This window comes from Dicentrarchus labrax, unplaced genomic scaffold (genome assembly GCF_905237075.1).
Source record: "Dicentrarchus labrax unplaced genomic scaffold, dlabrax2021, whole genome shotgun sequence".
NCBI classification, from domain to species: Eukaryota; Metazoa; Chordata; class Actinopteri; family Moronidae; genus Dicentrarchus; species Dicentrarchus labrax.
In genome coordinates, this window is record NW_026136701.1 from 7,124,143 (window position 1) to 7,146,974 (window position 22,832).

The 22,832-nt window shown below is 40.6% G+C and overlaps 5 protein-coding genes across 6 annotated transcripts; 4 read left to right on the forward strand and 1 right to left on the reverse strand.

Annotated features, from left to right (window-relative positions):
• The first annotated feature begins 3,572 nt into the window (after positions 1-3,572).
• Positions 3,573-9,132, forward strand: zgc:162816 (uncharacterized protein LOC571260 homolog). Of its 2 annotated transcripts, none has more exons than XM_051405722.1 (10): positions 3,573-3,715; positions 4,472-4,627; positions 4,762-4,891; positions 5,793-5,943; positions 6,041-6,221; positions 7,215-7,333; positions 7,453-7,579; positions 7,756-7,818; positions 7,901-8,006; positions 8,099-9,132. In XM_051405722.1, exons 2-10 carry the CDS (start codon positions 4,482-4,484, stop codon positions 8,186-8,188), a joined length of 1,113 nt encoding a protein of 370 aa, XP_051261682.1. In that variant the 5' UTR covers positions 3,573-3,715; positions 4,472-4,481; the 3' UTR covers positions 8,189-9,132. The 2 variants fall into 2 exon arrangements, with proteins under 2 accessions (XP_051261682.1, XP_051261691.1); XM_051405731.1 differs by having other exon boundaries at positions 3,580-3,715; positions 4,413-4,627.
• Positions 9,133-9,424: 292 nt separating this feature from the next.
• On the forward strand, positions 9,425-13,873 carry orc2 (origin recognition complex, subunit 2). The gene is made up of 16 exons (XM_051402524.1): positions 9,425-9,532; positions 9,762-9,833; positions 9,927-10,073; positions 10,575-10,661; positions 10,755-10,844; positions 10,930-10,961; positions 11,084-11,141; positions 11,231-11,532; positions 11,617-11,726; positions 11,827-11,959; positions 12,536-12,632; positions 12,712-12,858; positions 12,944-13,115; positions 13,213-13,274; positions 13,364-13,482; positions 13,578-13,873. Exons 2-16 carry the CDS (start codon positions 9,764-9,766, stop codon positions 13,659-13,661), a joined length of 1,710 nt encoding a protein of 569 aa, XP_051258484.1. The 5' UTR covers positions 9,425-9,532; positions 9,762-9,763; the 3' UTR covers positions 13,662-13,873.
• cfap410 (cilia and flagella associated protein 410) lies at positions 13,870-15,931 on the reverse strand. The gene is given in 8 exon segments (XM_051402552.1): positions 13,870-14,342; positions 14,443-14,523; positions 14,525-14,543; positions 14,636-14,786; positions 15,002-15,231; positions 15,357-15,403; positions 15,554-15,572; positions 15,693-15,931. Coding segments are annotated over 8 exon segments (789 nt in total). The 5' UTR covers positions 15,770-15,931; the 3' UTR covers positions 13,870-14,177.
• A 118-nt stretch (positions 15,932-16,049) lies between these two features.
• On the forward strand, positions 16,050-18,443 carry rpl37a (ribosomal protein L37a). The gene is made up of 4 exons (XM_051402567.1): positions 16,050-16,201; positions 16,778-16,906; positions 17,116-17,198; positions 18,280-18,443. Exons 1-4 carry the CDS (start codon positions 16,199-16,201, stop codon positions 18,341-18,343), a joined length of 279 nt encoding a protein of 92 aa, XP_051258527.1. The 5' UTR covers positions 16,050-16,198; the 3' UTR covers positions 18,344-18,443.
• Positions 18,444-18,592: 149 nt separating this feature from the next.
• On the forward strand, positions 18,593-22,730 carry pecr (peroxisomal trans-2-enoyl-CoA reductase). The gene is made up of 8 exons (XM_051402538.1): positions 18,593-19,919; positions 20,557-20,690; positions 20,777-20,942; positions 21,027-21,108; positions 21,199-21,295; positions 21,382-21,492; positions 21,795-21,906; positions 22,010-22,730. Exons 1-8 carry the CDS (start codon positions 19,808-19,810, stop codon positions 22,090-22,092), a joined length of 897 nt encoding a protein of 298 aa, XP_051258498.1. The 5' UTR covers positions 18,593-19,807; the 3' UTR covers positions 22,093-22,730.
• The last annotated feature ends 102 nt before the right edge of the window (positions 22,731-22,832 follow it).

Consider the following 22,832-nt stretch of genomic DNA (forward strand, 5'->3'; position numbering starts at 1 on the left):
TGTAAACTACCTGTGTGTAAGAATCTTTACTGTTCAACACTTGGCATCGACCCCAGAACCATCGAATCATGGTTAACTGTGGACATGAAAACCAAAACTGATCCAGGTCAACCCAAGATCAACAAGACTGGGCCACATGTGCCCATATCAGATGTTGACCAGACCTTCCTGAAAGAATGGCTCTCTGGACTGCCTACTGTCCCATCCCATTACTGCCGTCAGGTTCCCTCCTATCAGGATAAGAAGTTCCTGGAGCCGGGAACAGTTCTAAGTGATCTTCACAAGGAATATCAGAAAGCTGCTGGTGAAAATGGAACGCGTGCTGTGAGTGAGATATATTTTCAAAAAGTGTTCAGTAAGCAGAAATACTCTGTGTTCATACCAAAAAAGGACCAGTGTGATGTATGTGTCAGCGCCAAGGTAGGAAATACAGATCAGGATACCCTTACTACTCACTTGAAATTAAAGGCTCAGGCTCAAGCTGAAAAAGCTAAGGATAAAAAGGAATCCAGTGACAAACTTTCAGTGTGGACAATGGACCTTCAATGCGTTCTTCTGTGCCCCCAGACAAAAGCAAGTACAATGTATTATAAAACTAAATTACAGATGCACAACTTTACTTGCTTCAACCTGAGTAACAAAGATGGGTATTGTTACGCTTGGGAGGAGCATGAAGGCTCCCTCAGCAGTGAGGGTTTTGCCCATCTGCAGTCAAAACACTTTGAATCAATCCTAGAGGCCAACAGAAACATCGAGAAAGTCATTGTCTGGAGTGATGGCTGTGGATATCAAAATCGGTGTGGTACCATCAGCAACACCTACCTTCATCTGGCCATGAAGCATGGTGTCACCATTGAACAAAAGTTTCTGGTTGCAGGGCACACACAAATGGAGTGTGACTCCATGCATAGCCTCATTGAATGGCGCATATAGATATAGAAAGATATTCACACTCCACATGATTACATTGTCATCTTTGAGACTGCACAAATCCATCCATCCCCATACAAGGTGACTCAGCTATACCACAATGACTTCATGAAGTTATCTGGGGCCTATGTCACCAAGATTCGACCAGGTAAAAAAGTTGGTGACCCCACAGTCCATGACCTCTGGGCTCTCCAGTACTTGGCTGATGGTCGAATCCGGTACAAGTTGGATTTTGAGTCTGACTGGGAGGACCTGCCTCTGCGAAGCAGCATCCCCAAAGAACCATTCCACTGGGTCCCACTCTTTCCTGCCCAATTGCCAATTACTCTCAGGAAATTCAATGACTTGCAGGCAATGAAACCATTACTACCAAGAGTGGCCCACCAGTACTATGACAACCTCCCTCATCAATAGACAGTGTGAAAATGAGTTGAACAGCACCTGAGTGGAACTTCCATTAAGGGTGGGAAAGGAAAACAGTGGTTAAGGTTAGACATTAAGAAACAACTTGGTTAAGGTTGACAAGTTACACATATTGGTTATATTTAGGAGAATAAAAGCAGTTTGGTTATGTGATGTTTGCGTTTATATGTAAGAGAAAAAATGCCTATGTCATGGCATATTCTGCCTAAGTCACTTTTATTTGTTTGTAATTGATGATGGGTCTTTTTCTTTTTGCATACTTGTTCACACATCTGGTTGAATGTACTGTTACAATATCAATAGAAAATATCAATATGTTTTCTAAAAATTGTGTTTTTTCTTGTTTTCCAAAAACATTGAAATATGACTTAGGCAATTATGCTATGAAGCTTCTGATGGAGGCAAATATAATATTTACTGCACTGCATTTATTGACAGCTTTAGTTACTTGTTCATTTGCAGATTTGGATTTATTTACCCAACCTGAGGAATGGACCAGTCTCTGGGACCAGACCCGAAAGACACAAAGAAGAAGAAGAACGTTGGCTATGTTTTGGAGAGGAGAGTAAAAAGATGTGTTTATGCCTTTATGTCTTTTTTAAACACTTTGCCGTAATGTTTTATATAATATAATATTATAATAGTATTATATAATAGAAGAATATTCTTCTATAATAGAAGAATTATTATAATATTCTTTTATAATATTCTAAGAATATATAATATATATAATAAGAATATTCCTCTATAATAGAAGAATTATTATAATATGATATTATAGAAGAATGTTCTTCTATAATAATATTCTAATAATAATATGATTTAATATTATTATAATATTAAATATTATTATATTATTTAATATTATATAATATAAAAGATTACGGCAAAGTGTTTAAAAAAGACATAAAGGAAAACTTATCTTTTTACTCTCCTCTCCAAAACGTAGCCAACTATGCCATCCCATCTGGTATTTTAACGCTCTTAAAAGGGACTGGAAAACCGGACTGTTTACCAGCTTCGGACCCTAAGTTGACCTCAGTTGGTAATATATGTTTTGCTACCACAACGAGGAATAATAATTGTAACATTCGCTCTTTATTCCAGAGAGATGTCACCAGTACCCCTAATGTTGTTCCCTATTGGTCTAATTTTGTTGACAACCTGAATTGGGGAAATATATGGAACCTTCCTTACAAATACCTCCTTACGAATAAAGTAAGAGAAGTCTCTTTCAAAATCATACATAGGTATTATCCTACTAAGCAATATCTCCTTAAATAACACTCACTTCTTCACATTCATGTGTATTTTATTTAATTGTAACAGGTACAATAACTTTTTTTATTATTATTGCATATTACTTAAAAAACATTTTAACATGAGAATGCCTTAAAGTGCACTTAGGAAGAAAACATTAACAGCTGTGTTTTTGGAATATACACAGAATATGTTTTTGGATACACTTATTGAGTGTATTTTGGCTGTAGCCACCGGCTCAATTTACCCCTGGCCAAATGGCTCAACTTACCCCAGAGCTACCATTTTGACTTTATTAGTCCACACAGCTAAAATGGTGCACTTTTATGCTTAGTTTATGACCTCATGTTGTAGCTCATAGATACCACAATTGATGTTTGAAACAAATTTAACATGATCTATTTTGGTCGAAACACAATTCTCATGAAAGTTATGATAGACTAAATTCACTTTCAAGAGTGAAAAATGATTTTTTTAGAAATAAATATCAAACCACTTTACCCATGTGGTTCTTACCTTCACAGACTCCATGAAGTGATGCCTTCCTCCTAAATATTTGGTCACATGATCAATGTTTTTCACCATTTCCTAGCAACAAGTGGTGGCTCTTTAGTATTTAGTAACTCTAAACCTTCTTTTATTGCTTTTGATAAGGAAACGGAACAGTACATCAAAACCATCTATGATTCAAAAAATAAGAAAGCTGCTAAACCCATTAGTTTATTCTCTATATTGAATGTATTTGAAACTCCGCCTGCCTCTGCTCTTGACTCATGTATTTTCTGTATTTATAACTCTGTTTGCTTGTTCTTACTGTTTGTATCGTAAAGATTTAATAAAGATGTATTTAAAAAAACACAAAAGCCAACTTTCTTCTTCTTCTTCCTGTCTTTCGGGTCTGGTCCCACAGACTGGTCCATCCATTATGTGTATGTGTCCATCCCTCCGGTCGGGTCCCTCTAGTGGCCTGGCGCACTTCCTTTTTGTCGAGTGAATTTGCAGCGTTTACCTCTTGGAGTTGTTTTGTTGTTTTGTGTGTTTTTGGTAAGACGTGACCACAACAGCCGGCAAGTCGGCGAGAAATTAGAGTCACTGCCACAGGGTAAGTCATCTAAAATGATAAATGCTAGCTCTGCATTGTCTGTTATTAATATGCATTGATATAGTGAGGAATGAATCAAGGGTTTTGGAGCTGTGTGGTTCAGGTCTCGTAGCCTTCTTACTGAGGGGACTGCAGTATGGCTGAAAATATAATACAAAAAAAACCCCTTGGTTAAATGGTCATATTGTAGAGTCATATTGTGCCCTGTAGCAGTAGTTACTTTTGGTATTTTAGTTTGGTGAGGTCGAAAAGTATTTAGTTGAAAATAATGGTTGTTTAAAGTAAGAAGATCTGTCAAAGTTCAAAGGTCTCTACATTACATAACCTGAGGCATTGCCAGTGGTGGAAGTATTCACATACTTTACTTAACAGTGCTAATGCCACACTGTAAAAATACTCCATTACAAGTTAAAGTCCTGCATTGAAAGTAAAAGTATAAAAGTATAATCAAGGTTCTTGAGGTATAAAAAAAGTAAAATTGTACTTAAGTACTAAGTTAGTTAATTACAGTTGTGTGCCACCACTGGGCCTCGCAAAACTACATATTTGGAAAAAAAAGTCTTGTTATATTTCCGGATGTGCTGATATAATTTATATATACATATTATGTTTGTTTGTTATGACAACAGTAGTGTCACTGTTGGACTAGTATGTGAGTTGAAGCCAGTCACGCACAAGAATTTAATTGCACGAGAAGTATCTGGTTTGTGTGTGTGTGTGTGTGTGTGTGTGTGTGTGTGTGTGTGTGTGTTCCAGTGCTGCCATTATGGAGGGAGAGGCCCTTTCAGCCCTGTGTACTCCTGCTCTGGTGGTGGATGTGGACAAAGTGAAGAGAAATGCCCAGATGATGATTGAACGCTGTCAGAAGCTGGGAGTCCAGCTTCGGCCACACATGAAGACCCACAAAACCCTGTATGAAAACACACACACACACACACACACACACACACACACACACACACACACACACAGTCCATTAATACAAGTCAGTCATATCTAAGGGATGCTGATAAGGTCCATGCCTGTGTATTTGTGTTCATGTCTAGTGAGTGCGCTGACATAATGACGGGTGGATCGCGGAGATGCATTGTGGTTTCCACACTGGCGGAGGCTTGTTTCTATGCCGACCACGGATTTGATGACATCCTCTATGCATACTCTCTTCCCTTTGATAAGGTTCTCTAAACTCACAAGCTAAAAAGACTCTTATTATTATTATTCTATATATGCTCTTTTTTTGATAATTTTTTTGTGGTATTTTTTGTCTTGAAACATGAAACAGGGAGAAAGAGGGGTGTGACAGCTGCATAATACAGTATGTACTGTTACCATTCAGCTACCAAGGCGCTCCGTATATATGAAGTTTTTGATTTTGTTGGGCACTCATAACAGAAAAGTGAAAAAAATCTCCTTTTAGGATAAATATAGTGTAAATAATACAAATGAATGATGGCTGAATTCAATTTAGCTGCTTCAGTTTCAGGATCCAAAGCCACTGTTAATAGTTACACCTTGTCCTACTGCTTTTCCTGGTATGACGAGCCAAAATATTACAAAAATATTACTCGTCACAGCAGGAAAAGCTCAGGTGGAACTAATTAATTTAACAAATTAATGACAGCTCTGTTGTTTATAAGTATACTGGAGAGCCAGCAAGCACAAGCATGGCCCTGCATTGTTAATATTATTGATTACACCTGTGCCTTTCCTGCGGTGACATGTCAAATGTCTGCCATGAAAAATGGAAGGACTACTAAAGCTAGAAAAGGTCTATTACGAAATGTTTGGTATTTTACTAAGTGACTAAATCAAGTGATTGTTAGTTAGTGACAGTGATTTATACATTTTCTGCTAATAAACTAAGTATAATTAATAAATATCAACATTCAGGTCAATGGAATTAACATTCATTTCACATAATTTCTCATAACTTTTATATTTGTTAGGTCTTATTTTCCAACCATACACCAAATACCTTTTTGTGTGTGTGTGTGTGTGTGTGTGTGTGTGTGTGTGTGTGTGTGTGTGTGTGTGTGTGTGTGTGTGTCTGTGTGTGTGTCTGTGTGTGTGTTCACAGGTGGAGCGCTGTGCAGCCCTATCAGAGAGACTGGATCTCTTCCAAGTATTACTGGATCATCCTCAGGCCCTGGAGCAGCTCAAAAAGAGACCACTAAGGGACGGTCGGCGGTGGCACGTCTGGCTGAAACTCGACTGCGGCAACGGGAGAGGTAAAAACACGCAGGGAGACCAGGACACAGCTCATCATCAGCTATTATGCTGTGGAGGTCAAGCACCTGCTAATCCTCTGTTTGCTCTTTGTCGTAGCTGGTGTCCTGCACTCAGAACCTGAGGCGCTCACATTGGCTCAGGCCATCACGGAGACGGAGGGCGTGGAGCTAACCGGAATATACGCTCACTGTGGGAACACCTATAACTGCAGAGGAGTGGAGCAGATACAGGCTGTCGCCCAGGAAACCACCAGCTTTACTTTGCAGTTCATGGAAAAGTATGAAAAAAGCAACAAAAAAAATGCAAGTCGAGGCCAAAATCATTTCATATAATGTGAAGGTGAACATTTATAAATTTTTAAAGGAAGTTCGATTGTTTTTTCCTCCTGACAAGTACAAGTTAATTTGCCTCTTGTTGTTTTATCGCCATGATTGTAGAAGAAAGGAGAGTAAAGTTAGAAAGGACAGGTTTAACAATTTTAATTGGATGACAGATTTAAAGAAATGCGGATGAAAAATACAGACTTGGTGTGTCTAGGCTTTTAATCCAATGCTAGACACAACGCTACTTAAATCTTGCTTAATTACAGTGTCAGCCACTTCTATTTTCAGCTTTAACATATCAAAGCTGCTCTAATCAATCTTTTTTTGATGTGATGATTTATATGACCACATATAATGTTGTGTTACTCACAGTAACAAACTCATTGAGATTGATCTGATTCAGCAGATCCCTCCAGCTCTACTGAACCAAAACAGTAAAGATGCAGATAGGAAACCAAAACAATGAGCTAAAAGATGCTCAGTTTTGGTTTAGTCTCACCACACTCAACAGCATCATTTCCAGAAGCAGCGGGCATTAGAGAAATCAGATAAACACACTTTACTGCCCAGCTCCAAACACCAGGCAGACACAGTTAGCAACTAGCTGGTGAACATAGTAGAGCATTTAGCAGCTAATGAGCTGAACTAGACCAAACTAGGGCTAAAAGGAGGAATATTGGATTTAATGTGGGGAACACAAACACAACTTCAGCTAAATACTTATTTGCTAAATGTCTGCTGGATGTGTAAATAGGCAACTGTTTGCTTCCATACTATAATAATGTATTAAGTGGCCTACAATTTGATTAAGTTAGATTGAAGTTACCTTATTGACAGTTTTCACATTTTATCACCTCATCACACTAACAAGTAAATAAACTGTTATTTCTTATGAATTGCTGTCTTGATAGAATTCTGTAAACCTCTCTGGGTTTCTTTTCCGGCAGACTGAAAGCTGCTGGCATCACCTGTAAGTCCAGCATTGGCTCCACCCCTTCCTGTAGTCATCCAGTCAAAGACATGGCGCAGCTCAGCGAGGTGCATCCAGGAAACTACACCTTCTATGGTGTGTATGGTTGATAGATGTATTTGTGTCATTGTACCAGTTTGTTTATGCTTTTTTCCAATTAAAATTAGCACACACAAAAAATCAGCAGTGACGATGATGTATTTGATGTATTACAGACGTGCAGCAGTCTGTGATTGGCTCGTGCAGTCTGGAGGATGTTGCTGTGAGGGTTTTGACAAGAGTCATCGGACACTGTCCTCATAGGAACCAGCTCCTGATTGACTGTGGATGGACTGGACTCAGGTACCTTCAACATCATTGTTTACCCCCGTTGTATATTTGCAGAATGGACTTAACCTGCTTACCAATTGATTTCCTCTCAGTTGAGTTATGATGCTCACCAACCAAAGATTTTTTTTATATAGCCATGGCAGCTTTCTGTTGTTTTTACATATGCTTTAATCCCATTGTTCTCTCAGTCTAGACGGAGCTGGAAAACTTCCCACTGGATATGCCATGATTGAAGGACACCCAAACCTCAAGTAATGTTATATAGCTTTGTCCGTAGTCTCAATACTAAACGTAATTGTGACTGAGGTTCTGATGAAGGATATTCCCCTCCAGGTTGTTGTCTATGACCCAAGAGCACGGTAGAGTGGAGCCCATCTCAGGACCGCTGGACTACAGCAAATACCCCCTGGGCTCGCTGCTTACACTGATCCCCTACCATGTTAGTACTGTTCAATGTGGAGTGAAGCTTCATACTGTGTCAGTTTTAGTGTGGCACTCTTGTTTGACCCTCTATCTGTTGATTTTTTACAGTCGTGTGCAACTGCCATGATGCATCCCGTGTACCATGTGCACTCTGGGGGCCGTCTGCTGGGGAAGTGGACACCGACTCGCGGGTGGTGAACTGCTGTCCAACTGTGCACTCACTGCATACATGACCTTGTTAGGACACGTAAATGAACTTGGGAAGAAGAACTACTTCTTCCTACTTGGAGCAACTAATGTTTTTGGATGATTTTATAAGTAGTTGGAGACTATAATTGAATATTCACGTCTACCTAAGTATAGGCGTAGAATTACTGATTAAATAACAGTATTTTTTGTGGACCTATTCCCCAAATATTTGAACTGAAATGATGTTTATACCTGTATGCTTCTAAATAATTAAATAGATTACAGCTTTAGGACTATGTTGTCTCATCCTTTAATTAATATCATCTTGAAATGTTTTTGAGATGAGTAAGTAGAGGAGTCCTTGTGCCACTACAGTAGCAACAAATGCCCGTAGACAGCTGTCAGTATGTGGGCACTCACTGACTATGATATAGTTACCCAGTTATCTATATGTGTCAGTTTGATGGTTAAACACAAATGAATGGCGCTGCAGATGTGTGGGTTCTGCATTTCTACTTTTAAGAGTGTTAGTTATGCTCTTGTCCATACAGTGTAACTGACCTTTTTGCTCTATGTTGCCTACAAATCTTAGTTTTAACCTTTCAGGATTGTTCATTAGTTTTTAATATTCATTGTTCAATCTTTAGTTTTGGACTGTCTCTAATTGTAGTAATTGAAACATGTAAAGAAGCTGCTCACAGTGTGCACAGCAGAGCACCAGGTGCCCGTACCTGCAAGATGAACTCATGTATAGTGTAATGTAATAGAGTGTAATGATCAGGAGCCTGGTGATGTGAGAGAGGCATTTCTCATGCTGACGTTAATAAATGATCCTTCATGATATACTTTTGTGGATGTGTATGGGGACTACCGCAGCTTATCCTGAAAGCTGGTGGTGGTTTATTTTTTTTTTTTTTTCTGTTTTTCTTCAATAAAATTACTATTTTTCTCAATTTCCATTTCTTATTTTGTCTTTATAATACCCATTTCCATAATTGTCTTGCACATTTGTAAACTATATCTCATAATGAGAATAACATATATTAACATAAGTACTCTACAGTAAATATATAATGCCTCTGTTAAAAGTATTAACTTTTATTATTATAGCTGATAATAATCATAAAACTGTCATTGAAATCCCGACAATGTGGTTGCGACCGGCGGTGCGAAGTGCATGATGGGAAATGTGGTTTTGACGGAACTAACGTTGTGATTGGCCACCATATGACCTTTCGCTTGTCACGTGGTTTAAAAACTTCAGGAGGATGGCGCGGAAAGTTGTCACACACCGCACAGTGTAGTTTTCAGTCGGTGGAGGTTTTGTTTACATTTTGACACCGACATTATCCGGTAAGTTACCGACGTTAAAGATACATTTGGTTAAGTTACTGCTCCACTTTTCTTCTGGACATTCAATGTGCTCCTCCTCCCCTGTACACCTCACTGTCAGCTAACGTTACTTAATGGCGTTACCATCACTGGATGAGCCGAGCTAAGTTAGCTAAAGGTCTGTATGCGTTGTGTGAGACCCTGCTGAGTGGCCAGCCACCGACTCACTCTATGCTGTATTTCTCTTCAGTCATGAGTGTGTTGGAGGTGAAGTTCATTGGTGATGGAGACGCTCTGGAGCACATCGTGGACAAACAGGAGGGTAGGGACAACAGAGTCACTTCACCTCTCCTGTTCAGATACTTCTGGATATAGGCTGGATGTTGGCTAACTACTCTGTCTGTATAACTACAAGGTGTGCAGAGCAACAGTGGGTCTGTTCAGAAGATGGTCACATTTAAGAGCCCAGCTGGACGACGAGCCAGAGCGGATGCAGAACATGATGGGGATGAAAATGGACTCCTGGATGAGCAGAACTATATCCAGGCTCTGGGAACAGAAGGTGAGCGAGGCAACTGTAACCTTACACATAGTCTACCTGCTGGTTTATTTCCCCCAGCTCCCTTTGTGTTCATTAGGCTGCTTTAATTTAACCTTTTATTCAGCTCGCTGCTAAACAACTGTACACCCAGATAAAACCCTCTGATATAGATCCTACAATAGATCCTGCATAAAGGTTACAATGTTTGTTTTAGAAAACTGTAGATTCAGCTTTATGATCCTTTTTGGAGGATGTAGGCTGTGTTGCGGGGGATTTGTATTACGGTATATAAAGAAGTGCTTATACTGGGTATTATGTTTGCCCCATTTATATCAATGAGAGTAGCGTATGTACAGTTTATTAACATATCTCATATTTACCCGATGGATCAATGCTGGACTCAAAACACCAGCTCCAGTTCCATCCGTCATGGCTTCCCATGTGTTCAGTGCCGCTAAACATATAAAAAGGATGATTTGATGGGGTTACTCCTCAGTCACCTAATTGTTCCTGTGTTTACAGAGGATGAGGAGGGTATGTCCAGGGTGGCTGGATCCTCCATTTTCACCTTTCAGAAAGTCAAACGTGGACACAGCATGGCTCAGACTGGTGAGAGACTCCACTGTCTTGTATGACATTCAGCTACATATATCAGATGATTACGGTTTTTAGGATATTACACATTTTCTATTTAATAAATAGCAAGTGAGTTGGCTCGGACTCCTGGGAAAAACGTGACCTTCAGCACGACTCCCAACGTTGAACCCTCCACTCCCACCCGAACCGGCAACAGTGAGTTCAACACACTTTTCTTATATTTTTGTGTTGATTTACACACAACTAAATCTGCCCTTTCTCCCCGTCTCTCTCTGACCAGACCACAGAGGAGAAAGCCGGACACCACAGAGGGTGAGGCTAGAAAGCATTTGTTTGCTTGACTTATGGTGTTGTTGTTTTTTCTTTAAGTTTAGCTTTGCTGTAGTGTCAGGGATGTTCTTCTTTCAGTGCAACCTCTGCTTTGTGTTTGACAGAAGAAGAAGGTTCAGTTTGTCTCCACAACACCCCACAGGCTCAGGAAGAGATTAACAAGTAAGTTTAACTTGTTAAATGGGAAGCTGATTCTCTTATATTTATATATACAAAGTTAGACTTGAACTGATGCTGTTTAATACTTTCAGCTCCGAGCATCCGGTCAGACAGCGACAGTGAGCTCTCGCCCTCCGACTCTGGGGAGGAAGAGGATGAAGATGGGGTGGAGGAGCAGCAGACGTTTAAGAAAGAAGACAAGGAAAACTCAAAGACTCCGAGAACGCCTAGTAAAGGTTTATCTGCAGCTCTCTACAAGACTCCCGCCAAGAAGAGCAAGAGCACTCCTGATCAGCCCAGTATGGTGGAGGAGTATTTTGAAGCTCATGGCAGCTCAAAGGTCTTGACATCGGACCGCACCCTTGAGCGCTTACACACCCCTAAACTTGACAGGGTCAGTATATAACAACCACTGTTCTAAATGTATTCAATGGGCTGTATTCACATGTTACTGAAGATCCTCATCTTGTGTTTGCAGGAAACGTTGGTCCAGCTTTTAGAAGGAAAGCCGTCCTGCTACTCTGAAGAGATCCAGCAGCTCCACAACAAACACCGAAAGCACTTTAGCAAATGGATGTTACAGTTACAGTGAGTGTGGATTGCACTCCTCTTTATTCCATGCTTTTTTTTAATATCATATTTGAATTGTGGTACAAGACAAAAAGTGTGTCTGTGTGCGTTTGCGTAGGTTGGGATTCAGTGTGTTGGTCTACGGCTTGGGCAGTAAAAAGGCTCTGCTGGAGGACTTTCGAGTGTCTCAACTGGGTCAAGAAATCCACCTTGTGGTCAACGGATTCTTCCCTTCCATCACTCTAAAATCAGTCAGTATACATAAAGTTATCTTTTACACCTCAAATTAAACTTGGGCATGGAATAAGGATGTTGATATTCTGTATTTTTCTTATTATCTACAATTTCATGAAAGACCAAAAACTATGCACCCTACTAAAAAGTATTATGAAAAACAGACTTTTGCACTGGGTGACATGTTTCTTTCATTGTGATGGCCCACAGGCTCTGTGGTTTCTTTTGAAACATTCCCAAGTAATTAGTCCTGCTGAAGAACAAATACTCACTACAGCATTAAATGTGTTTTAGTTTTTGAAAATAGTCCCCAACCAATGTGCCATCTCATCTTGTTTGATCTTCATGTAACTGGTGTCCAGCAGTTTCAGGAAATCAGCTGATCTCATTTAAAAAATAAACATGTTTATGACCCAGTTTAAAGATTTATGTCTTCTAGGAACCAATGGGACAGACAGGGTCAGGAAGTTGGAAAGTCAGACAAACACATGTTGGCTTTGATCTTTTCATTGCCAGCTTTTTGGTTCAAAAGAGAAATGCTTGAGTAGTATTGATAATGCTAGCATTATCATACTATGCATCTATCATTGCAGATCTTAAATGCTCTGACATGTGAGGCTCTAGAGCACCAGGGAAGTTTCCGGACACCCTCGGACCAGATCCAGTACATCAGTCAGACCCTTAAAGACAGTGAGTGTATCTGTCAGCTGTCTCTGTCTTAAGCTTGTGTTTGAATTCTGTGTTTTACAATTGAAGCATGTCCTTTCAGGCCCAGATCTACATGTGTACCTGCTAATCCACAATATTGATGGCCTAATGCTGCGAGGAGAGAAGACCCAGAGTGCACTGGGGCAGCTTGCATCTCTGCCCAACCTGCACTTGGTGGCTTCTTTAGACCACATAAATGCTCCATTGGGTGAGTGTTTGTATGTGTGTGTACTGTTGTGTTAATTCTACTGAAAGGTATCCTTGTCGCTGAATATTTCCCATGTATTTCCCAGTGTGGGACCAGTTCCAGCAGAGCCAGTTTAACTGGCTGTGGTGGGAGTGTGTGACGTTCCAGCACTACGCGGAGGAGACGTCGTATGAAAACTCTCTCCTGGTGCAGCAGACCGGCGCTCTCGCTCTGTCCTCCCTTACACACGTGTTACGCAGCTTGACACCCAATGCAAGGTACCACACAAACCTTCATATTATCAACGGTCAGTGCTGTAAAGTGGCTAATAATGTGCTTGAGTTCTTCATGGCTCTGTGTCTTTTCTTTTTGCAGAGGAATTTTCCAACTGCTGGTGAAATTTCAGCTGGAAAACAAAGATAATCCTTCATACACAGGTACACACATTCTGAAAATTTCCGAATGCTTCCTTAGAATATGACTGTTTAGTTTTATGATTGTGATGTTTTCCTGTGACTTTGTGCAGGATTGTCATTCCAAGATTTCTACCAGCGTTGTCGAGAGGCATTCTTGGTAAACTCTGACCTCACACTGAGGACTCAGCTGACTGAGTTCAGAGACCACAAACTGATACGGACACGCAAGGTGGAGTCACTGTTTCACTTTAGAGCTCTCACTCAGTGCCATGACTCTCTGCAGCCCCCAGTCTCTCACTTACATGTATTCCCATGATTCTCCAGGGTGCAGATGGAGTGGAGTACTTGATGGTTGCCGTGGACGCGAGCACGCTGATGGACTTCTTGGAGAACGAGGAGGGTGACTGAGAAGAGAACTCTCTCTTCTAGTTCACTGACTGACATTTACTGATATACAGTAACAGCTTAGTTACATAAGACAGCTTACAGGCTCTGCACAGTTTAAATTAATGGTTCAAATCTAATTATTGATGAAATGTCTCATTGTAGCACTGTCTTCTGTTTCGATGCATACATGTTTTCAGCTAAGATCTGTGTAATTAAAATCAACACTGAGTGAATGTATTGCAACTTCTTCTTTAATTACAGAAATAGATTTAAGTTTAGCAAAACATACATTCTTTTGTTCTTACAAGGCAGGCAGGCAGGCAGGCATGCTGCTTTAGAAAAAGGAAAAAGCCATGGAAATTATTAAATACTGCTCCACATGTGAAAACTGTGTGAGGTCAGTGACATTACATCACATGCCATGCATATTGCAATAAGAAGGTAAGGGGGTGTGTTAGGACCCTGTGTTTGGATGAAAAGATTAAACGTGGAAAGAGGAAGGAGAGATTCAGCCCTGAGCGCATGCTATCAAACATTTCAGTGTTGGATGTCAACTGTTTTCTGTGTCTGCAGTGAATCGCTTAGCGTGTCTGAGTCCAGTGTGTTATTGTGGAGTCTGTTCTGGATAGCTGTGTGTACTACGCGAAGCTCCTCTTCATCCAAATCCCTCAGCAGCAGCAGGACTGCATCAAGAGTGTGTGTCTGAAAACACAATTCATCATTTATTGGCAAAATGGAAACGTTTTTAAGTATATTCCAACAGTGAGTTTCAGGGGAGCACTGTTCAGAGATAAGAGGGTACCTTTTTCATTGATAGTTTGTTTTCTCTGGTTGACGGAGAAGAAAGAGATGGGAACTTGTCTCTGGAGAGGAGCTTCATCCCCTAACTCTTCCCTAATTTTACTGAAAACAAAAATCAAGAGAGAAATGCGTTGATTTTAAAACACTAGTTTGAAAGATTTTTGTTAGTGTTGGTGTCAGTCCACAAGGCTTACTTGGTCTCCTCCATGTTGTAGTTAAGTGGGTCATTCTCTGTCTCTGCATCTGGAAGTCCATTGGTGGAAAGCTGGTTCTGGAGACTACCAGGGGGGGTGGTGACCTCTTCACCCTCCATGAGCGCTTGTGCAATCTCATCCTCTGTCACTACTGCAAAACACACACACACATAAAATGCAATACACATATGCTTCATTACAATAATTTACAATCCCATTGCAGAAATGTCTCATCCAACCCTCCCCATCTTGTCTCAGGTTATACCAAAGCTAGTTTTTGCTCCAGCTCAATGTGATCACTTGAAAGCCTCGGTTTCAAAAGTGTAAATCACTTCAAATAAAGTCACAAAAACACTGCATACTCACCTTGGTTGTCAAGCTTCTGCAGGCGGGGCAGGCAGCGAAGTACAGTGAGGCGATACAGGCGGGAGTCAGTTCCACAACAGGGGTTCTCAGCCAACCAGAGCACTCGGAGGCGCGTCAATGGGCGCAGATGAGAAAGCTCAGAGAGAGAGGGAATCATGTTCCTCCTCAGGTAGAGCTCACACAGAGACAGACAGCCAGCCAGAGGAGAGAGAGATGAGATGCTGTTGACACTGCAGAGAAAGAACAGGATTCACTGATCATCTCAAATGATTTAGAGCAAGTGTAACAGGATCATGGCTCTGTATGTGAGTGTGTCAGAGTGAGAGGAAGACAGCAAAGAGTTAAATAGACCAACCTGAGTGTCAGCACCTCAATGTTGGCCATTTGAGAGAAGATAGAAATCTGGAATATAAGGGAACACTCAAGTTATTGCACACACACGTATACTAACACAACTTCAGTTAAGAAGTGTAACAAAGTCAATTTGAGCATAAATAGTGAATTCAGTGTCAGTGTCAGGCTAAATATGATATTTTTTAACTGGCTACTCACATCAGTCAGGTTGCATCCCCTGCAAAAAGGAAACGTAACGTTACGAAAAATACAAAATAAGTTGTACCTGTCAACCTCGACCATCAGGATGTACATCGAAAACCAACAGATTTACAGGTATGCTAATTTAAACACTTACCAGCAGTTCAATTTCTTTACGCTTTCCAAGTCGGAGGCCTTAGCCTTAGCAAGAACCTGTTTCCGTGTTAGCTTCATAGCATATCAACTTACTTAGCTGTCGAGGAAAAACAATTTTAACCCACTATATGTTCACAAACAACAAAGACCGCATTATGACAGGCTAAATGGACAAACATTTCAATCCAGCAGTAGGGATGTTGTTGTCCGCCACATGAACACGCATGCGCGTATCTACTGGAGCGTCCTTAGTTACAGTCATTTCCGGTATAATTATTGCGTACGTGAGGAATTTTAGTTTTTAGGTTAGAGGAATGCAACTGTAACGCTACTTATTGGAAAACGTAATTTCTATTTTATACGATTTGGAAGACTAGTTTTATTTTTGTATAGTTGTATCTGTATTGTGAAAAAAACTCAAAGTCCCACAATGCAGCGCAAACGACTGGGTAAATCGCGCCTGCGCGGTTAGCAATCCCTCTTTGGACCTACGTCTCCACTGAAACGATGGTGAGCCCACAATGTCCCCGTCCTAATCCGAGTCAATCTGACGTTTTCTGTGCTATAAATTATATAATCACACATTCAGATTCTTAACAATGTCCTTTTATGTTAGACCTCCGTGGTATTTGTGTTGGTTTTGTGATTGTATCAACAGCAAAAACGATGTTTTCATGTCCTATCGAGACAGCAATGGCTGCCACCATTACTAGTGCACTCCAAGAGCCGGGCGGGCGGGCTAGTCCGTAGCTTGTGTCTGTCGTTAAATCCTAAAGTCCGTGCTAGTTCAGAGACCCGCAGTTTTAAAGTAAACCGAAGTGGCACACTAAATGCGTTAACATCGGTTGTCGTCTCTAAACTTGGACCCGGATTGTTGAATTGGTGAAAGTAAGCTAGCTCGCTAGGTAAGAGGAAGCTAGTGTAGGCTAACGTTGTTAACCTGGTTACATCGCTGGTGACAGGACAGCAACAGGACTGACTGTCAGTGGTATTAAACCCTTTAATCAGGAGTGGTAACTTCTTGTACTGGTGTATTAATGCTGCAGGTTTCGTGTATCTTACTGTGTGTGTTCATGTTGTCCGCAGGCCAAACGTACCAAGAAGGTGGGGATCGTTGGTAAATATGGCACGCGTTATGGTGCGTCGCTGAGGAAGATGGTGAAGAAAATTGAAATCTCCCAGCATGCTAAATACACCTGCTCTTTCTGTGGCAAGGTAAGGACAATCTTTGGAAACACCATAGGTCTGTGCTATAACTAATCAATGATGTGATGTGCCTGTTTACTCTGTGTACTGATGTGGAGGAATTCTGGGAATGCCTGCAGCATTTAGTGTACAAGTATGGTGTTTAGAGGTTGTGTCAGGAAAAGTTGACAAGATACTGGTTTTCAGCCATTGTTAATGTGCTACATTGATATTTACAGACCAAGATGAAGAGGAGGGCTGTTGGTATCTGGCACTGTGGGTCCTGCAAGAAGACCGTGGCTGGAGGAGCCTGGACGTACAAGTAGGTTTCCTTTTGGATTTGCTGTCATTTTACCACCCAGCTTCATCTGGAAACATGTTTATATCCATTATTAAGTCATTGTTGTTGTTTGAAGGCTGCATCTTCTGCTGTTGCTAAACCCAAGGACTCCACTGCTAACAATTATATTTCTGCTACCAGCATGATGTAGTTCTTCTGGCTGCTAAGGCCATCCAATCCAACTTTATTTGTTAAGCACTTTAAAAATGACCAAAGTGCTGTACAGGAGAATAAATAAGACATCATAAATGTAAACAGTGATGGCGATGATGAAGGGTGTGTTGCGCTCTTTGACAGTAAATGGTCAGAACACAGAAGTAAATGTTCCCATGGAGCAGACAGCTGTTGTATCTAAATGTGATGTCAGTCAGTGATACAGCTGTTCAGTTTGTGTGGGTGATTACTGATATCATTTTCACCAATAAAGTGCCCCATTTTATATCACAGTAATGCAGAGATTTACCAAATACCTCAAACCAGTTGAAGAATTAAATCAGCCCAGTCAGATTTTCAGACATTCAGTGAACCACATAGTAACTTCCCAGGCCTCCACACTAGAACCTTATTTTCTAACTATTAACATGCTGGGTCATAATGAAGCATGATCCAGCATCATGTAAATGTACTTCATTTATTTTGTTTCTAAAATGTTGGCTATGTTGGTTACATCTGACTTTTCCAGAATAGCTGCCATATTTTACTAAAAACAGTCAGGGAACAGCACATTGGTCTGTTTTGATGATGGAAGGGTTTCTGTCAATGTACAGAACTGTAAAACATCCTGTGAAAAGACTAATTGAAATACAATAGTCATGTCCTTGCCAGACCAAAATATGAAATGATTGGATGGTTAAAATCATTGAGCGATGTCATGAGTGAATCATCTATTTGGACTAAGTGGAGCAACAGTATTTTTGACACACATTTTTAGTTTTCCAATTTAAGGAAAGACAAGCTCCTATTGAAAAGCAAACTTTCTGTGCCCATGGAAATGTCAGAGTAATCGCTAAAATGTATACACAAAGTTTAACTAAGGTTTCTTTTTTTGTTTTTTTTCTTGCAGCACAACTTCGGCTGTCACAGTCAAGTCCGCTATCAGGAGACTGAAGGAGTTGAAGGACCAGTAAACCAAGTGCGATGATCACTGGTGGATTTGGGACTTTTTCTATAATTTAACCGAACTGGACATGGCCTCAACATCCAAAAATAAAGCGGTCTGGAGCGGAATTCTTTGTTTGTGTCTTTTTACATCTGTCTTATAGTGTAGCAGTAAAATCTAAAGTTGTGGGCAACAACTACAGGAAGATGGCTCACCAGACCTGCATGAGTGAGAAGGTTGCACCACCTAAAGCCGTACAACTGTCCTTGTACGTGTGTATGTCGTGATGCCACAACATGAGGTTATCCTGGCCTGCAGCTGCAATACTTTCTTAGTGAGTTAGATCAATAACTCACAGATTGATGGGCATTTTCACTCTGATAATGGTAGAGTGATGAGTTATCTATGCCCCTCATGCCTTTTTTTTTTAAGAGTTTCAAATCCCTTACTCAGCCACAGTGCCCCTTTCCTGTTTTGAATCCTGAGCAAAATGAATACTGACTCTGGGGCAGAAGGTTAAAATATTTCACCAAAGGATCAACAAGGCAATAGATACATTGACTTACCAAAGGTGTAATCTTGTCAATAATGGTATGTATCTGCTGTTCTTGGCTCTATGGATATCACACATGCTGGCTCGCTGTCATGACACAGGCACGCCGAAATATTGAGCCATTTCACCAGAGTGTGCTGTGAAAGGTTTATTTATTGTACTGTAAGAGGTCAATGTTTATAGTACTACGTACACTGATAGCACTTAGTGTTTTAATGCAAATAAGTGCAGAGGTTCTCGCAGTTCTTGATTGAGCTTCAGCACAGGTGTAAATAGTATGTACGTGTAAAGTTACTTATTGTGATCTTAAATTGCTCTGTGCACTTACAGTTCAAGAACAGTTTCAGGAAGATAGAAACTTATGTGCAGCCAGAAACACGGACAACAAAACTGAACAAATAAGGCAAAAGGTATTGTGTACGTACATGTAGGTGTTTTATATAAGGGTATAGAAAAAGCAACAATGACCGTAACATGAATTGTCTGTACAAGTCAAGTGTCCCAATAGAATAATGAATGGATAATGTAATGGATTACAAGCAATACAAAATTACAGTAAGATTAATAGAATAAAATAACTAAGAGGCAAAACATTTTTTAAAAAAAGATTATAATTGTTTTTTTAGTGCTTTTGTTAAGCTTTAGTGACATTTAACAGCTCTAATATATAAGCCTTTCTCTTTAACCAAACAGCGGGTTGCATCCCGACCACTGAAACATCTCATTGCCTGTAGTATCATATAAATGTATGTATTGTATCACAAGTACAGTCTACATACAGAGTGTAAAGATGGGAATGAACCTATATATTGTGTGTATGTATTAACAGTGTAGTCCCTGAAGATGGCAGCACTGTAACAGCAAATGCACCAACTACCGTAAAATGTCCAGCAGGCGGCGTAGTCCTGTGCTCGTCCTCAGCACAGTGAAGAAACAAGTATGGCGGCGTCCAGTGTCTTCAGACCGGGCTTGTTCAACCATAGAGTTGCAATAGTAACCGGTGGAGGTACCGGTATCGGTAAAGCTATCTCCGCCGAGCTGCTGGAGCTGGGTGAGTGAAACCGTGTTTGAGGTCAAGAGATATGTATTTACATCGGTGCAGACGGTTGGAAGCGAAGAGCAGCTGACTGACAACAAGTGAACTTCGACACAGAAAGAAGTCAGAGCCGCAAAGACCTTGACAATTGTGACACTGTTAAAATACTGTGGAGGCACAATGTTTGGTTACAGCTATCAACATGATGATGTGATAAAGTATGATTAAAAAACGTTTACAGTGCGGGACAACTTACAGAGAAACCCTTATCCGGGCACAGAATCTGAGGGGTCACATTATTTGCTGCAACACCTGGACGAAGTTGTCCCCTCTCACTTTATGACTAACTATTTAACCCACTGAGTTTGTAATGTCTGAGTAAATACCGAAGAATAAGTTCAATATCTCGGCCTGACCTGTTTGAAAAATGTGTTCATGGTAATAAATGTTGTCTCTCAATAAAATTCAAGTCCTAATAGATTTCTATTCTATCTTTATTTTGGTTCCCAATAAGCAGACTGAATACTAATGATTTATTCAGCAGTCATTTCTCATTGGCCCACAACAATTGTGTGTCAGAGTGAACTATCAGTACTGTGTGATAGTTCGATAGTTAGTTAGTGTGTGATGATAGTGACCATTGTGTCCTCAGGCTGCAGTGTGGTGATCTCCAGTAGAAAGGCAGAGAGGTTGGAGGCAGCAGCCCAGGAGATGAGACAGAAAATCCCTCCATCCAGTCCTGCACGTGTCACTCCTCTATTGTGTAACATCCGAAATGAGGATGAGGTGGGCCTACACGCCGTGTCAGCCTCTGGAACTGCTTCGTGTTTGATGATAGCCTGATTTCAGTGTTTTTACTCCTTGTGCGACAGGTGAAGGCTCTTGTATCGTCGGTGCTGGAGAAGTACGGCAGGATAGACTTCCTGGTGAACAATGGGGGAGGTCAGTTCAGCAGCCCAGCTGAACACATGTCCTCTAAAGGCTGGAAAGCTGTGATAGACACCAACCTGACTGGAACCTTCCACTGCTGCCAGCAGGGTAAAGATGTAGGCCCCTAACACTGGTTCAGTGTGTGTTTGTTAAAGGTCTCAGACTGACTGTGTTGCTGTTTTGTCCTCATAGTCTACACTGCGTGGATGAAACAGCATGGAGGCGTGATTGTCAACATCATTGCTGACATGTGGAAAGGCTTCCCGGGCATGGCGTAAGCGGCACCACCCACCTCATGAGTTTACAACTTGCTCACGCCTTTTCCCTTTTTTCGTTGAAACACTGTATCTCGTCTCCCTGACAGCCACACAGGAGCAGCGAGGGCAGCAGTGGACAACTTGACAAAGAGTCTGGCCATCGAGTGGGCAGCCTCTGGAGTCAGAGTCAACTCTGTTGCACCTGTAAGTACGGGTCATACGTTCATGTAGAGTCAGTGTTGTAGGTCTTAAAGTATGTCGTCATTTCAAGGGTATTTGTCTGGTTACAGGGCACAATCTTTTCCAAAACTGCAATGGAGAATTACAAAGAGTTTGGACCAAGTCTATTCAAGATGTCTGTTCCATTTAGCCCTGCAAAGAGGCTGGGAGTACCCGAAGAGGTGTGTAATATAATTTTAAGTTTATATTTAAACTTAAAATGTTGTATTTTAACCATTCTGTCCTCTTTTAAGTAATACATATGCAGAACCATTTGAAAATATCAGTTGTTAATGGGACTTTAAAGTGCTTAACAAAGTACCTATTCATACATCCAACGTCCGAACTACACTTTGCTAAAGTAAACACACAGCACACACTTAAATTGAAAATACTTAAAGAGCACTGGATACAGAGTATGTGTGTTTGTGGCTTTGTTGCAGTGTGACAGTCAGTAGGGATGACTCTGTGTGTCTCTGTTCAGATCTCATCAGCAGTGTGTTTCCTGCTCTCTCCCGCTGCCTCCTACATCTCTGGAGCCACCCTGAGGGTTGATGCAGGACAAAGTCTGTACCACTCAATGTGGGAGATACCCGGTACGTACAGCTTTCTAACACATACACACATCATTATTTACAGGACAAACCAGATACAATACATCATACTAAATTCCTGTGTGCTTTATGTGTTTGTCTCCAGACCACAGTGCTTGGCCTGATGCCCCAGAGGGGGAGAACCTGGACGCTCTGAAGGACCTCCTCAAACCCAAAAGCAAACTCTAATTCACTTTAGTGGCACGGTCTTAGCCCAATGCATAAACACATACACACGCTTGGCCAACAAGCGTCATGGACATTGAGGTGCACAGGCACCTGAAGCACTGTCAAAGACACCATGGTGGCCTACTTATAAGATGATGTGATTTATTGTTCATAACGTGTACATAATTGTGTCAAATTAATAGCAACACAAGTGTCTGATTAGAATCCTGGATAACGAGTGGTGATATAAACTGTTGAAATGTATGTAGAATATTTTTTTTTCTAATACTTTTGTAAGTAGTTAAATAAACATACAGTGTTTTCATACAAATGCCTTTACAAATGGAGAGAAAAGAGTGTCAGAGAGTTTCAAAGTCAGGAGCTACAATGTCAGTGTCACCTTTAGCCGGCACCTTGGACTCCTGCAGTGAGATGGGATAGCAAATGGTTTTTCTTTACTGTGGCTCACAGATGATCATCAAGAATGTATAAAGATTCAATAATGTGTGGTGAACAGATTCTTTACATTACATCTTAATGTATGTTTCTATGTATTATATCATGGAATATCTTTCTTTTTTAATGTTTATGGGGAAATACACAGAAATGAAAAGGCTTTGGATAATAAAAGACTAATAAATCTGTGGATGTAAAACAAACTTTTAAAATATTCTAGAGGCATGTTGAGAGTAAATAAGTATTAACGTAAGGATAGAATCTGCTCATCCTGAATAGTAATTCATATTTAGAATATATATATA